This window comes from Mustela lutreola, chromosome 7 (assembly GCF_030435805.1).
Source record: "Mustela lutreola isolate mMusLut2 chromosome 7, mMusLut2.pri, whole genome shotgun sequence".
Taxonomy (NCBI): domain Eukaryota; kingdom Metazoa; phylum Chordata; class Mammalia; order Carnivora; family Mustelidae; genus Mustela; species Mustela lutreola.
In genome coordinates, this window is record NC_081296.1 from 5,981,224 (window position 1) to 5,997,081 (window position 15,858).

A 15,858-nucleotide genomic window follows, 5' to 3' on the forward strand; every position below is an offset into this window, starting at 1 on the left:
TCCTTCTCCCTCTGCCCCGCTCCTGCTCACACTCATGCTCTCTCTCTCAAACAAATAAATAAATCTTTTTTTTTTTTTTTAAAGAAAAAAGATGGGGCTCCTGGGTGGCTCAGTGGGTTAAGCCTCTGCCTTGGGCTCAGGTCATGATCTCGGGATCCTAGGATCCAGCCCCACATCAGGCTCCCTGCTCAGTGGGGAGTCTGCTTCCCCCTCTGCTGCTGCTCTCCCTGCTTGTGCTCTCTCTCTGTCTCTCTGACAAATAAATAAATATAATCTTTAAATAAATAAATATCTTTTTAAAAAAAGAAAGAAATTATTACTTAACCCAAGGTGACAAAGAATTGTGCCTGTTTTATTTTAAGGGCGTCATGAAAGCTGACAGCCTTTTAAATGTAGGCTTTTGGTTCAGTGTGCATCACGTTTTGTATATGACGGGAGGCTGGAGGTCCACTTTACTCTCCTACGGGTGGATATGCGCTAGGACCAGCACTGCCTGTGGAAGAGACGACGCTCTCCCCAACCTTGAGTCTTCGTAGTGCCCTTCTTGAAAGATGATGTTTTCAAGATGGACCTGCGCTGAGGCTGGTGGCTCTAATTTGCTCGTCTGATGACCGCGCAGGATTCCAGGAAATGAGCAGATCTCCGTGCATGCCTTCTCTTGCTCACAGAGATTGAGGTTGTTTCTTGCACATCTTTTTTTTTCTTTCTCTCTTCATTTATTACCACCCCCACCACCGCCACCCCCAGTGCACAAGCAAGTAACTGTCTCTTTGCCTTGTGCAAAGGGCAACCCCTGTAAGCCGAATTTCTGGGTTGGGGCACCCGGAGGAGCCCGACATGCAAGACCAGGTCAGAACAGACACTCAGGTTAGATGTGTTTCTAATAAGCTTGAGGGAGGAACACAAGCAGCACAGAATACACCCGTAGTAGGAAATTATAAAATAAATGATGACCTTACTAAGCATTAACACTACAAAAAATAAATAAATAAAATAAAACACACAGCTGTTAAGATGTATGGGTCATTCCTCTCAGATGAGCTTTCCTTTCTCACCAGAAGGTGGCAGAGAGGATACAGCTGAAACTCTTCTTCCCCCATTTTTAAAAGGAAAAAAAAATAATTATTTTTTAAAGAGCAAAGCAAAGGTCTCTTGCAACTTAAAGCTTCTAACTTTTAAACATACACATTTGCAGGTTCTATTAGGTGATACAGTCAGAAGAGATGTCACCTAAGGGAGACCAGACACAATCACTGTGGATATTCACATGAAATAAAACATATTTGGCCATACCAAGAAAGTATGAATCTGTCTAAAAGGTATGAATAGATGAGCTCATTATAGTTCCTGGAAAATATTTTAAGGGCAACTGAAAAATAAAAGACAAATTTACACATGCCGCCGATTCACAGACATAAGCTCCGTGTGCAACATGAAAATACAATTTTGCGACACGGCATTCGAGTCTATAAATGATCTGCCATCCCCGTCCATAAGTGAGGGGCTGGATTAGCTGAAAATCCAAAGTCCCTCCTTCCCCTGGCGTTTAAGCAGTAGACTTCCCACTGCGGAGACGCGGGCAGGAAGGTCCCACACGAGCTAGTGACAGAACCATGTCTAAAACCCAAGTTTGCTGACCCTTCCCCAACTTCCCCATCTGTCCTTAAAAAGACGGATCTCCAGAAAAAGCTACGTCTGTATGGATTCCGCCTGTACGGAAACACAGCGAGTTCACGCCAGGTTTATTTAAAACGGCATATAACTCAAAATGAGACGGGTTTATTTGTGAGAAGAAGAGGTCCCGATGAGTCCCCAGGGGCTTGTCCACAGGGGTTGGAGGCCAGGTAAGGAGACAGAACAGCCTGTGGGGCAGCGTCTGATAGGAGAAGGGAGGCATGAGGAGGAGGAGAAACGCCCCCAACACCGAACTCTCTCCAGGCCCTAGGGGAGCAGGGGCACGGGGGCTGCGGGAGTCAGGCCTGGGTCAGAGATGGCCCACGTGCCAACGGGGCCTGGCCCAGAGAATAAAACCCAGACGCATTAATGGTCTTTGCTGGAGGCTTCCCTCACTACACCCTTTGCCGCCGAATCCAGCCGCTGACTTATGACAGCAAATGACACACCACGAGCCTTTCAGGGGGTCATCCCCACTCCCCAAACGCCTGGTTTTAAACTCTTGTGGCAGCAAGAAACGCAGGACTAACGTTAGAAGTTGAGGTTTGTCCTCGTAGAAGGCAGATCTATTTTGCAGAATCGCCTGCAGGTGTAGGACTCTAGAAACTCGAGCCGCTTGTGGCTTGGCGGCTGCCAAGTTCCGTTCTGCTTTTCTGCTCGGCTGGGCCAGGGAACGTGGCCCGTTCTGTAAGGGTGGGTAGCACGTTGCCAGAAAACTCACATTCTTGTGGGTGGAGACGTTGGGAGGCTGGAAGGAGTCTGCAAGTCTGTGTAGGCCAAACGCTGCAGGGACTTCCAAGGGGTGAAAAATAATACCTTGGGGGTTAGCAAATTTCCACGGCTTGGGGAGCCAAAGGTGCAGCTCTGGAAACACGGCAAGAGAGAGACCACTACCGGGAGGGAGTGCTTGGAAGGTGGACGGCGCTGTCCTGGGCTCCCTTTGCTACACGCACGGTCACTGTGTTACCGACGGCAGCACGAGGACTCCCAGGTCACCCTGCTCCTCCGGGCCGAGGCCCAGGTAAGATTCGTCCCAAGTGGCTGCAACCTACAGCGGCCCCATTAGCTGGAAACAAGAGAGACGCCGTCATCCCCACAGAGAATCAATGCAAGGTAAATCACAGGTGCACGGGGACGCCTGGGTGGCTCAGTTGGTTGAGCAGCTGCCTTCGGCTCAGGTCATGATCCCAGCGTCCTGGGATCAAGTCCCACATCAGGCTCCTTGCTCGGCAGGGAGCCTGCTTCTCCCTCTGCCTCTGCCTGCCATTCTGTCTGCCTGTGCTCGCTCTCTCCCCCGTCTCTCTCTGATAAATAAATAAAATCTTTTAAAAAAAAAAAAATCACAGGTGCACGCTCTGTCCCCTTAGAACAGATCTGAACTGTGACGAGGTCCCAAGGCTCCCTGAGAAACTGATCAAAGTCATTCATACGGCGCCCCTAACCCCATACATCAGACACGTGTGCCAGCTATAATGTTGGTCCAGTGGAGGGATGCGTGGGCCCTGGTTAAGATGGAAAAATCTGTGATGTCAAGAGCAATAATGGCCTGACATTAAAGCGAGGTCGGACTGAAAGTGTTATTCCTATTAAAGCAAGGAGCTGTTGGAAAGAAAGCTTCTCTCTCAGCGGGAACAAAGCAGAGCGATCCACGGAGGCACAGACTGGTCGTGCTGGTGTGGGACAGTCCAGGATGGAGACGGCGTGGGCCGGGGAGACCCCGAGATTCCCACCTCCGCACTGGGCTTGGCCCCGCTGGAGGACACCTCCAAGAGTTTCCACCGAACCCCCTCCCTGACGCTCTGCTCATCAGGCAACCACAGGACTACAAGGTGGCCTGTCATGTCCGTCTGTCCACAGCGACACGGTGCCCTGGTCACGCCTGAGCACGCAAGTGTGCGAGGCCGTCCCAGTCCTCACGGGAAAAGGAGACATGGGCGTGTTGTTTTACACCCTGGTCCCATGAGTCGGTCTCACCCTTGAGAGGGACAGCCACCGTCAGAGGGCTGGAAACTCAGATGGTTAAGCCGGTCGGGCTGAGGTCTGAGAGCTGCCACCTCTTGGCAACACCGGGCACGACACGGTCCCCCACCCTGACCCCGGAAACACCAGACTTGCCTTTTACAGGACATCGGATCGTCACGTTGGCTCCCAAGGCTGCCTCCACGACACCTCCAACCACGACGGACAGGTGCCTGTGTCCCAGTCGGCTGATATTTCTCTCAGTGGACGAGATGGCCGGCGCCTCTTCATGGAAAGGGAACAGGAAACAATGTTAGGTTCGGGCTTTTGCTCTGGGAAACCAGCCGCATTTGGTAAACTTGGCGCGGCAAGTGGCTGTCTCTGCGTCCCGCACGGAGGCCCCGTAGGGCTGGCACATACACAGCCCGGGGGTCCTTAGTGCCTGGATGCCCAGGAGGGCGGACAGGTGGATGTACGCGTTCCGAGAGATACCCACGGGGTGGTCTGCACAAAGCAGAGCTAGGCTCTGAGGTTATTCTGGTTTTATAACCAAAACCGAGGATAAATCCTTCTTTGATAAATCGAAAAAGAAGGATTTCCAAAGCTCACGAGAAGCCAAGAAGCAGGGCCAGGCGTCCCCTTGGAGGAACTGAAGAGGAATCCAACATACCGGGGGCTTGGGAGCCACTGACTCTTGCCCTGCAAGGGGCCCTTGAAACAAACCCACCTAAACCTTGCACAGAAAAATGACCATAACAACAAAGTCATGGAGAATCGAGAACCTAATCAGGGACTTTTCTTTCCCTGGATTTTGAGAGACGTGGACTTTGAACGGATTCGTTCGTTCACTCAGGAAGGACACTGTGTGCCTGGGCTCAGAAAGGGGAAAACGGCCACCGTTGACCTCAAGCCACCCCGACTGGTGGGCGACACCGTCTCCCAGGGGCTGGTGGCCGCTGGGACAGAAGAAGGTGCCGGTCGCCCAGGGGTCTGCCAGTAGCCTGTGAGGGTCAGGGGAGGCAACATCCCGTTAAGGGTGTTGGCAGGGCGTCCCTTCATGGAGGACGACTGCCGTGATGGCATTTACTCCACATTAGCCCGTGAGCGGCAGGAGGGTGAGGCCTGTTTCGTCTACACACCGGACACGCAGAACGAAGGCGCGTCGGCCGACCGCTCCGTATCCACGTACTCAGGGACCAGGGGACACGCTGGGCCCGTCCTTCCAGGAATCTGGATGGTCCTCAATGACCCCATTCCCCCCAGGAATTCCCAAACCTGGGGACTGGCATTTTCTGGGAAGGGTTGATGCTCACAGGAGGGTCAAAGCACAGAAAATCAAGGCCTGAAGGCCCTGCCTTGGGAATGCAGGGAGGGGACAAGCTCGGGGAGCTTTGATAATCCCCCGGTCCAACCTGCTCAGAGCGTGTGGATAGGGGGTCCCTGGCACCAAGCTCAACGCTCAGTGGTCCGAATGCTGGATTCTAACCCCGGTATGGCTCCTCTCCTGCTCTCAGTCCCTGTGAGCCACGGACACCGGAAACCACGGAGCGGAGAACTGGAGGAGGGAGCGCGTGGTTTATTTTTGATCCCAGAGCAGGAGCTCGCCACGAGGATGCGTTGTTTACGACTCACCACCTAAAAGTGTTGCTTCGTAATTAAGTCCATTTTCCTTATGAAAATGATACCATCTGCCTCCTGGGAAGACAGACGCTAATTCATAGTTACAACCTCCTGAAAGTGTTTCTAAGGACGGGTGGGTGTGCCTTGGGAGGCAGAGAGCCCCCTTAGAGGAGAACTGTTCTCCGGCATCAGCTGGTGGCCCTTAAAAAAGGAGAAGTCCTCACTGTCAAAGCTGCCGGTGAAACGGTCTCATTCATCCCCGGTTCTCGGAAAGCGAGCTCTAAGGCAGGCGCGTTTCCGAGATCGGGTCCGCAGGCCGGCAGCGTCGGTGTGACTTGGGACCGGGTTAAAATCGCAAACTCTTCGAGTTTGCCCCATCCCAGACCTACTGAGTCAGAAGCTCCAGGAATGGGGTCTAGAGATCTATGTTCTGACCTTCCCCTCGGGTGCTTCCGCTGCTTCGTGCTGACCTTTGGGAACTGCCGCTCTAGAGAACCCCAGACAGGGCATTACCTGCATAGAGCACCGGAGAACTCTCCACGTCCGAACCGAGATGGTTAGCTACCGAGCATCCGTACGTTCCTTGTTCCTTCTTTGTGGGGTTCCGTATCTGCAATTTCCCCATTCCAGCCAAGATGATCCTGTGGGACAGATAGGAAGGGTGCTTCACTGCCTGGGCGCACGGCACGTCCCAGGGAGAGAGGACTGCAGAATCCAACGCTGGGCCGGCAAGGGTCCCGCCGGAAGACGGGAGGGTGGAGAAGTCCTCCTCCTGGGCTGGAGCTCAGAGACCCGGTTCCTGGACGGTGCCGGGAGAGCCCAGCTTCCTGCCTCACTGTACACGAGAGGACACTTTTGTGGATGGACTCGATGCTTGATCCACCACAATATCAAAAAGACAAACTAGGAAGCATCGGCTGGAAGGATGTTAGCCCCCCTTTTGGGGGCCCAATCCTTCCTCACAGACAGCAGGAGTGGATTTTTCAGTTCGGGTTTTCACACGGGAAGTGAGCGGGCCGTCAGTCAAAGGGACTCGGCTCTGGCTGTCACCTCGCTGTGACTGTAGGAAGAAGTCAGAGGAGACGGTGGTGCCGAGACTGCGTTCTACTGGCCTCGGAGCAGCCTGCTGAGAGTCTGGGCTGACCCGAATGAGCTCCGTACGGCTTCCCAGCTATGGACAGCCGTCCCCACCAGCGGGTACATGACCCTGAGAACCAGAGCTGGTCAGGTGTATCCTGGCAGATGACGTAATGACTAGGGGAAGAGAAAAAGGTGCTTGTTCTGCTTTTATTTTAATTTTTTCCTAACAATTTGAAGCTGCTTCTTGATCACCTGCATCATTGGTCCATACACCGTTTTTCCTCCCCTGCTGCCTCCCACTTTCCAGATCCCAGCCACAGGGACGATTCTGACCACTAAGGGCTGTGTGTTTCTTCATGAGCTGAGCTGGGGCCACGTCTCCATTTCCTGTCACTTCATGGTGCTCTCACTGTGCTCCAGCCGTAATGAGCCTCTAACAGTTTCCAGAACATTCCATGATCTTTCATAACCCCGAGCGGGTGCATGTGTCGTTCACTGCATTTGGAATGCCCTCCTCCCCCACCAGCCCCCATTCTGGCAAACTCTGACTTACCCACTGAATCCTGGATCAAATATAATCTTCCCTGTAAAGCTCTCCCCAATCCTCCTAGAGTTCTCTTCTCCCCTCTGGGCTCCTTCTGCTCTGGTTTGTGTATTTGTTTGATGAAATATCTATTTCTTCCCGCCAGATTGTGATCTTTTCTAAAGCAGGGACCAAATCCTACTCACAGCTGTGCATCGACAGTGCCGAACACCGCAACTTTTGTACAGAAAGTTCTCATAATCCTCCGACGACTAAATGGACAAATGGTCAGAATACAACAGAACCATGGCGCGGAGTGTGCGTAGCAGCAGGACACAAAGCCCCCTGCAACACACATATGAAATCCACAAAAGCAGGCAGAAACACAACCTCGGAATCGCCCGGACAAAAATCAGGAGCACAACAGACTTAGTTACTAGTAGGTCTATCTAGTTTAGACGCAGACTTCACGCAAACATCTGCGTCTAAAATCTAAAATCCCTATTACGGAATAGCCGATTAAGAACAACAACAGAATGAGTAACTACATTTGAAAAATAAATACACTAAAATGTTTTCCTCAATTATCTAATATACATGTTTATAGGAATTGGAGATCTTCAAACCATCCCTTTGTTCTATAGGTCTCAGCAGCAGTGAGAAATCACAGCATCTGACCTGGGTCGGTCCCTGGGCTGGAGAACAGCGGGTGAGGTTCCATAAGGGAAGTGACCTTAGTCTCTGCTGGACAGCCTTACTTGTGACAAAGCCGATCTTTCCACAGGCATCAGCCCCAGCGAATCTACCCACTGTCTGCCCTTTCTGGCTGAGAATTCTTACCCAGATAACGTCTAAACCCCTATGCCCCTACACACTTTCCTCCCCTTGGGTAGATGCTCCCAGAAACGTTAATTCCATTTTGGAGTTACCTGGACTGAAAAGACATGTGAGATTCAGAAAAATGTATCTACAGGTGAGAACCTTTTTTGCATCAAGGAAGTGGAATGTACGGAGAACAAACTCATTAGGTAAGTTTGAGGAAGAAAATGGAAGTAAGGATGGATCTTATTTTTTTATTCTCTTAACAATTGAAAAGCGAAAACTTTTAATAGCCATATGGAATCGCTTCGGTATCCAATGGTTGATCCTTAAAGTATGGAGAAACCCACTTGAGCTGGATGTACTGAGTCAAAACCTGTCTTCCTGTGACCTCCAGGAGTCTCAGGCTCAGGAGCTCCTGTTAATTCCACGTGGTCAACACAAGCTATTTGAAATCAACCCCACAAACACTCAGGTAAACTGACCACGCTGTCCCATGACCCCCGCCCTGTGGACGTGGCCACAGGTGAATCGATCAGTTCCCCTCGCTCAGCCTCGACTTCTTATCAAATGAATATTGCTGAGCCGTTCTCAAAGGGCAGTCCAAGGACCCCAGAGGTTCCTGAGCTCAAAACCATTTTCATAATGACGCTAAGCCATTATCTGCCTTTCTTGTTCAGTTGAAATTTGCACAGATAGCCCATGTGCACCAGGTGTCCCTGTGTCTTGGCCACCACGCACTTGCTATGAAAGCAAAAATGCCAGTTTCCCTTAGGAATGTCCTTCACGCGGCCATGCGACTTAACTGTTTTTTTGTTGGTTTGTTTGTTTTTTTACCAAATCTTAACCCTCAAGCGTGTATATTTTTCATGTTCTGTATACAGAATGAGAAACACACCCAAAGCCCCACACGTCTGATCTGCAAGCTGAACGAGCCCCCCCCCCCCCCGTTTTTGTCATGGAACACCATTTTTACTCGAAATAATGGCTAACATTATAATTATTCAGCCTGGGGTATGTGGCAGCTGTTTTATTTATTTTTTATTTTTTTTAAAGATTTTATTTATTTATTTGACAGAGAGAGATCACAAGGAGGCAGAGAGGCAGGCAGAGAGAGAGAGGAGGAAGCAGGCTCCCTGATGAGCAGAGAGCCCAATGCGGGACTCGATCCCAGGACCCTGAGATCATGACCTGAGCCGAAGGCAGCAGCCCAACCCACTGAGCCACCCAGGCACCCTGTGGCAGCTGTTTTAAAAAATTAACTGAAAGGAGCTGGCCCATTCAAGGAGCGCAACTGATGGTGTTGAATTTTCATGGACTTTCACATGAAAATTAAAATTTTAGGAAAATTAGTATCCTCCATGGTGAGCCTGACAGCATTCCAGAACTCAAAGACTTTCCTGATGCGCTGGGTAGTGACATTTCAGAATCTGTGTGTTCTTTACATTGTCTAAGGAAACGGGCCAACAGCAGGGAGACGCTGTAACTTGGGGAGCCAGTATTTTGCACATGAGCACTGTGTGATATTACAAAATCACTTGTAGGTAAAAGATCCATTCCGAGCACAAGATAAGGCGATACTTTGCTGTAAGGGAAGAATAAAATGTCATCAATATGGCTTCAGAGTCCACATTCCAGCTGACTGGAATTTCAGAAGCTACTGTCGTCAGAAAAAATAGCCACGATTATCTGAAAAGGCTGCGAAAAATGTCCTCCTTTTCCAACTCTCATACCTGGGTGAGGCCGAACTTTCTCTATGAACGTTACTTACAACAGCGTATCACAACGTACTTAACGGAGAAGCATTTATGAGAATGCAGCTGTGTTTTATTAAGCCAGAGATTAAAGAGATTTGCAAAGATATAAAACAGTGCCAGCGTTATCAGTCCTTTTCTTTAAAGATGGCTTTTTCAAAAAGCGTTATTTATGCGAACCTGTGATGGACTTCTTACTGTTATTTCTAAATGGATTAGTAAATAGACATGTTCAATGTTCTGTTTCAATTTCTAATATGGTAAATATCGATAGCTATAACTCACATGAACAAAAGCTCTTTAGGCTTCTTGGAAAAGCTTTTAAAGTTTTGGTTTATTTTATTTTATGTTATTTTTCTTAGGATCAAAAGGGTCCCAAGGCCAAAAGATTTGCAAACTGCTAAGCGAGTTGATCAGGAAGGTTTATTTCACTGGGAAAACTTCTTTCGACCCTTGTGTTCAGAGTTCCACGGTAAAAAATGAAGAAGTTAGATTTGTTCTATCTTCTCACTCTAAGGTACAGCCTAGTCATGTATCACCAAAAATTGAGTTTTACCTAGATTTCTTCCACTGTTTCACGCGTTAGGCTCAAATGCACTAACAGTCATGGTACAAATAAAATTTGCATTTTTTAAGTACAGTAAGGTCTGCAAAGCAATTTAACATCTGCTGTTCTGTTCCTCTTAACAATCCCAGGAGGCAGCTTGGGCTCTCTGAAGGCAAGCTAAAAGGAAGCAGACCATCTCTGGTCCTGTGTGTATAAACAGCAAGACTTGGAGACACGGAAAGATGCAAAAATGAATTACTACTTGTCATTCCCTGCTGTTTCATGTGAAATGAATGAAATGCACTATCTTCGTATGGACACACAGATCATGATAAAATTCTGACTTGATATTGTGTTGTGAACATCTCAAAAACTTTGATCCTTATTCTAGGATCTCAAGACCTAACACTTGGCATGATACAGAAAAGTGGTTCAGATACTCAGTCTTTCTACTGAGGCTGTCATTTGTGTGATGTCCACACATCCCAGGCGGTGTTCAGGAGATAGGGTCTCTGGCTCTGGATGGCCTGTGAATTAGTGTTGGGATTCTGTCTGTTGGTGACTTCATCAGAAAGCTACTAACTCTCGGGGCCAACATGAACACCAAGGAGATACCACGTCTCCCAGATATAGAAGCACACCATAGATCAATTCTGATTGGCAGTTCCCACCTGGTGTGGGATTACTCCAAAGATGATTGCTTTTTTGAGGCCTTCTGTGGTTTATTTTTAAATGTTAAGTGCTCTGCAAAGAGAGAGGCTATGCATGCTTAAACTCAGTCGGACTGTACCCAGTCTTGGTAATGATGGGGATGGTAAAGGTTTAATTTTTAAAATTACAGGGCGTATGTGAAAAACACATCCTAACCTTTTTTTTTTTTTTCCCCCTAAAGAATCCTGTTGGAAACACATTCTCAGAAGAAGGAATTTGAAAGTCTTTTCAAGAAAACTGGAATGCCCATCAAGAAGGTATGACACAGGGAACACTGTATCCTTCTTTTACTTACTTTTCTGAGGGTTGGAACAAAGTCCCATCCTTGGTCCACGTGTAGGTGGCCTGACAGGGGGTAATGAGCTCACACAGTATATTGATGACCTCCGTCCTTTTCGTGATGTACACGGTATCTCCAATCCTTGAATTTATTGTTTTGTTAAATGAAATCGAGGTGGGCTCTCTTTGCCTCCTGAGAACGGGTCCCTTGGGCCTGAAGGTCAGCTTGCCCGAGCTCTCCGCCTCCGAGGCTTGAGGCTTCCTTCTTGCTTCCCCCCTCAGCTGGGCGGCGGGAGACGCCTCTTCCTGGGCACCCCTCCAGGGGGCCAGTGCTGGCTGCACCTTGGCTAACTCGGCCACCAGCTGGTAGATCGCCTGGGACGCCAGGTCGTCGCTGACCTCTCCGGTCTCCATGAGCTGACTCATGTTTCGGATCAGCGCCTCAAAGTGGGCCGTCTCCATGCTGTACGCTCCGTGTTTAACGGCTGCTTCAAACTGCTTATTCTTAAACTCCCAGGAGGGAGGGTTTCCTGCAGAATTACTGCAGGGACCCAACAGAGCCCTCCAGAAAGGCTGCTTGGCCACTTGGCCGTCCTCTGGATACAGCTCATTTTTGCTACCCCACAGCTGCCTCATTTTCTGCCATGTGGCTCCCAAGCCATTGGCGTCCTCGTGGTCCATCCCCGGATACGGCCTCGCACTCTCCGCGAGCGCTGGGGGCGCGATGAGCCGGTGGTCCGTGCCGATGAGCTTGAGAACCTCGGTCTCCCACGCGGGGCCAGCCACGCAGCGGTACGTGCCGATATCCGGGGCCGCCAGGCTGTGGATTTTCAGGGAGCCCGACTTGGTGACACCCAGCCGCTTGGAGTTCTGCAGACAATGGCCTTCCTTCTCCCACTGGATCAGGGCTTTCTGGAATCGGCGTACTGGGCATTTAATGATCACCGAAGTGTTGGGCAGCAAATAGGCTCTGCCCCCCACAGTCAGGTTAATGCGCTTCTCCTCCCTCGTCTGGATGTAGACTCTCTGGACACCGAGGATCTGGGGCCCCTGCTCCCCAGGCTGTGTCTTCGTCTCTGGTTTCGCTTCTGCAGGGGGAAAGAAAGAAAATGTGAACAAGTGTCTCCGTAATATACGCTTCCTGGCAGGAATCTTCCAAGGCCGATGCAAGTCAACAAATGTATCTTTTAAAACAGCTCCCCCCATATGACGGAATATTACTCAGCCACCAAAAAGGATGAACACCTCCAACTCACATCAACAATGGATGGAACTGGAGGGTGTTGTGCTGAACGAAATAAATCAGAGAAAGACAATTATATGGTTTCACTCATATGTAGGATATAAGAAATAACACAAGGGATCGTGGGGGCACAGAGGGGAAACCGAATGGGAAGAAATCAGAGAGGGAGCCAAACCATGAGAGACTCTGGGCTCTGGGAAGCAAACGGAGGGTTGTGGAAAGGGAGTTGGGGGGGGGGGGATGGGGTAACCGGGGGATGGACATTGAGGCCACGTGAGGTGAGGAGCGCTGGGTGTTACGGCCAGTACTGAATCACTGAACACTGCATCTGAAATTAATGATGTACTGTATGTTGGCTAATTGATTTTAAATTTTAAAAAAGGAAAAAAAAAACCAGCCGACAATGACAAGATAAATAACAGGATGCCGTATATCTGTAGATTGAGGTACATGTCACACCTGTCTAGTACGTTAGCAGTGAAGAATGGGAATCTGAATGAAGGGCATAACATGTATAAATTATTTTGCAAAGCCCTGGTTTAGGGGAGAGGTGAGGTGGCGTGTTTATATCAGTAAGGGGTGTCTGATGTTGGCGGACGCCCCAAATATCAGACGCCCCCTTGCGGATACGACTCAGTCGGAGGCACATCAGCTCTGGGGGAGAAAGCAGAAGCAGGGACGTGAGCACAAGCATGAGAAGGACCTGGAGGTGAGGACGAGGTGCCAGAGGGCACCGGTAACTAGAGCAAGTCAGTCAAAGCAGCAGGGCCTGAAGGGGCATGTGATCCCAGAAGAAAAGGGAGAACAGGCCCGCTAAAGCCAGACAGACAGACATCTCTCTGAAGCCAGACAGACAGACCTGAGTTTGGACCTTAGCTGTGCCCCTCGGACAAGTCACCTGATCTCTCTGAGCCTCCGGTTTCCTGCCTAGGAAATGCAGGAACGCTAGTGCCTTTACCTGGGGAGTGTGAAAGCCTGGTTGGACGTTTATACCAAGTATACAGCCCAGCAATGAGTACTCGATACGCACAACCTCCAAGACCCCAAGAGGTGACAAAGGGAGGTCCGAGAGGACCCCCTCATCCCCGGAGAGGTGCGGCTGGCTCTAGCTGGTTCCCGGACGTGGGCTCCAGTGGATGGCCTCAGCCCAAAGAGGACGCACCTTAGGTCTCTGCTTTGGTAAAGGAACCTGCAGGAAGGCCTCGCTGAGCCCCGGGGTGATTCCGAAGGCGGGGGAGGCATGGCATGGGTGGAAACCTGGTCCCTCTTTGATGATACACTTAGGTCCATAGGGACCTGGAGGACCTAGAAGCAGCACGGGGTGACGGAAGATGGACGCCTATCTGAGGTATTGCTAGACTCAGGAGGTCATGGCACCGGGGGCCTCACTAGCTTGGAGGATCCTGGTTATAGGCCCTCCAGCTCAGGCACTTGCAGGGACACACCAGGAGAAGAATCATACCAAGTCCCCACTTAGACGGCCCTTTCCAGCCCACAGAAGTAGCTATGGTGGGTCTACTGAGACCCTGTTTTTCCAGAACTCCTGGAGTCCTCTTTGGTGGCTATGATCCCCATAGGGCTCAGCTGCTTGCTGGGGTGGGGCGGTACCAGTGCATCCAGGAAAACCACAGGGCTGAACCCATAATATCTACAATAGATGTTCTTGGTGAAGGACCCATGTGAGTCTGCAGAGTTGCAGTTGGTAGGTCCAACTCCTGTACGGGATTCTGCCCGCGATGTTCCTCAGCCCATCTCCAAGAGGAGCTGGGTGACGTGCAACACACACGTGCTTCCCTGCGGGGTACAGTCTCCGCGGAGGTCAAGTTCATCCCACCAGCTGAGGCATACAGATGGTCTTTCACTCGGCAGCACAGGATGTGGAACGTCCTGTCACACATTCAAAAGCAGGAAGAAAACTTTGGGATTCGCCGGCCTGTGTATAGTTCATCCACTGTTACAGGCAGCGATGCCATCTGAAAGACTTCGCAACATGCACGGCACGAGTGTGCAGACAGAGGCTAGTTACCAACCATTTGGCAAGTATGTCCACATTTTTTCTCTTTTTGAGAGAGAGAGAGAATCTTAGGCAGGCTCTGCTCTGATGCAGGGTTCCATCTCACGACCCTGAGATCATGACCTGAGCTGCAGTCAAGGTCGGACGCTTAATCAAGGAGCCACCAGGGCCCCAATATGTCCAGATGTTAACGACTGGTATGGGAGGAGTCAGTACCAACTAAAGCCGCGGCTCTCCAACTGTGCTGCCTGCTAGAAGGTATCACTGTATTACTATTCGTCATCTCAACGAATGGGTCCCATCCCCAGAAATTCTGACGTATGGGGTGGGTCTGGGCATTGGAATTTGGTTAAGTTCTCAGGGTGCCCAAAATGTGCAGCCAAGTTTAAGAGCCCTTGCCTCCCCCCACCAAGCGTACTGCCGGATTAAACCACGGCAGCAGAGAAAGGTGTTCATGACCCCATTTCTTTTACCAAAAGGCAATGTGACGGGATGTCGCTGGTCAAGAGAGAAGGGAGAATAAGGAATCAGCGTTTGCGTTCTGGTGCGAACCCGCCCAAAGCCTGTGTGGCAGGTGGTGTCTTCTGGAAGAAGACCGAAGGAGGATTTCTTTCTGGGCTCAGTCAGCCTCAGGGATCATCTTACCCTGAGTAATGAGCTCGTTTCCCAGCCAGTGCACGCCGAACTGTGTCACTGATCTGGCTGCCTCTTCAAGAGCGCAGCCGTGTTGGCAAGTTCGGAGCCAAATCTGCGCCCACACACGAGAGGAGGGCACAATTCCAGAGCGAACCATGTGTCCGCCTCATTCGTTTTCCTTTCTCATTCCGTACCTACTAATAATTGTACTTACCTAGTTGCATCCTATGAAGAGTTCCAAGTGGCCTATCATTGTGTCAAGGTAGGAAGCGTGCGTCCGTGTGTCCATGCACACACCTGAGCATCTACACAGACACGTGCCTCCCTCCCTAGACAGAGCCCTCGGGGTTATGCACAAGGATCTTGGTGAACGCCCCGTCTGGTCATGGGTCCCTTGGCGGCCAGCAGTGGAAGGACGGATGTGCACGTGGATAGCTTCAAGGTCACGACACAAACTGGGCCAAACTCAGGCTTTTTGAATCTGTGCAACTGAGGCAGGTGAGGAGACGGGCTACTTCGGGGTCAGCCTGCTGTGAAAGATGAGGTCGTCGCTGGAACATTCCTGCACTTACTGGGAGACGGAAGCCCATGTGGGCAAGGCAGCACACGGCTCTAGCTGAATGGTTCCCGCAGGGGATGATCTGAGGCCGGTAGAGGTCCACACAGCATCTGGGTGCCCGAGACATGACCAGGGACATGGATTCTAATTACCTGTTGGTCCGCCGGTAGCCAGATATTCCTCAGTTAAGGCTGAGGCTTAAACCAGACGGGGCCCTGACTCCTTCCAAGGCAGCTGGGGAGTCTGAAGGGGAGGGGCAGTGTGGAGCCTCGGGGGGGGGGAAGCTGCCCGAGGGGCTGGGTGAGCCACGTGAGAGGGCGTCTGCTCCCTCTGGCCGCCTGCCCAGTCGCTGGAAGGTCAGCCCTGTGACCGTGGCAGGTTCCATTCCCAGCCCAGCTTTCGAAAGTGCTTGTGCTGGTAGAGCAGGTGAGTTGGCAGGG

At 50.7% G+C, this 15,858-nt stretch overlaps 1 protein-coding gene and 1 long non-coding RNA gene across 2 annotated transcripts in view; one reads left to right on the forward strand and one right to left on the reverse strand.

The window, feature by feature from the left end:
- ADAMTSL3 (ADAMTS like 3) overlaps positions 1–15,858 on the reverse strand; it is a 339,850-nt gene that overhangs the window by 49,989 nt on the left and 274,003 nt on the right. Inside the window, exons 21-23 of the mRNA XM_059179851.1 lie at positions 10,983–12,054; positions 5,767–5,894; positions 3,790–3,918 (exon numbers count right to left, since the gene is read on the reverse strand). Of these exons, the coding sequence (XP_059035834.1) occupies positions 3,790–3,918; positions 5,767–5,894; positions 10,983–12,054 (1,329 nt within the window). The remainder of the gene's footprint in view (positions 1–3,789; positions 3,919–5,766; positions 5,895–10,982; positions 12,055–15,858) is intronic.
- LOC131835524 (uncharacterized) lies at positions 8,919–11,381 on the forward strand. The gene is made up of 3 exons (XR_009355217.1): positions 8,919–9,412; positions 10,126–10,944; positions 11,249–11,381. It is a non-coding gene; the product is annotated as an uncharacterized LOC131835524 (long non-coding RNA).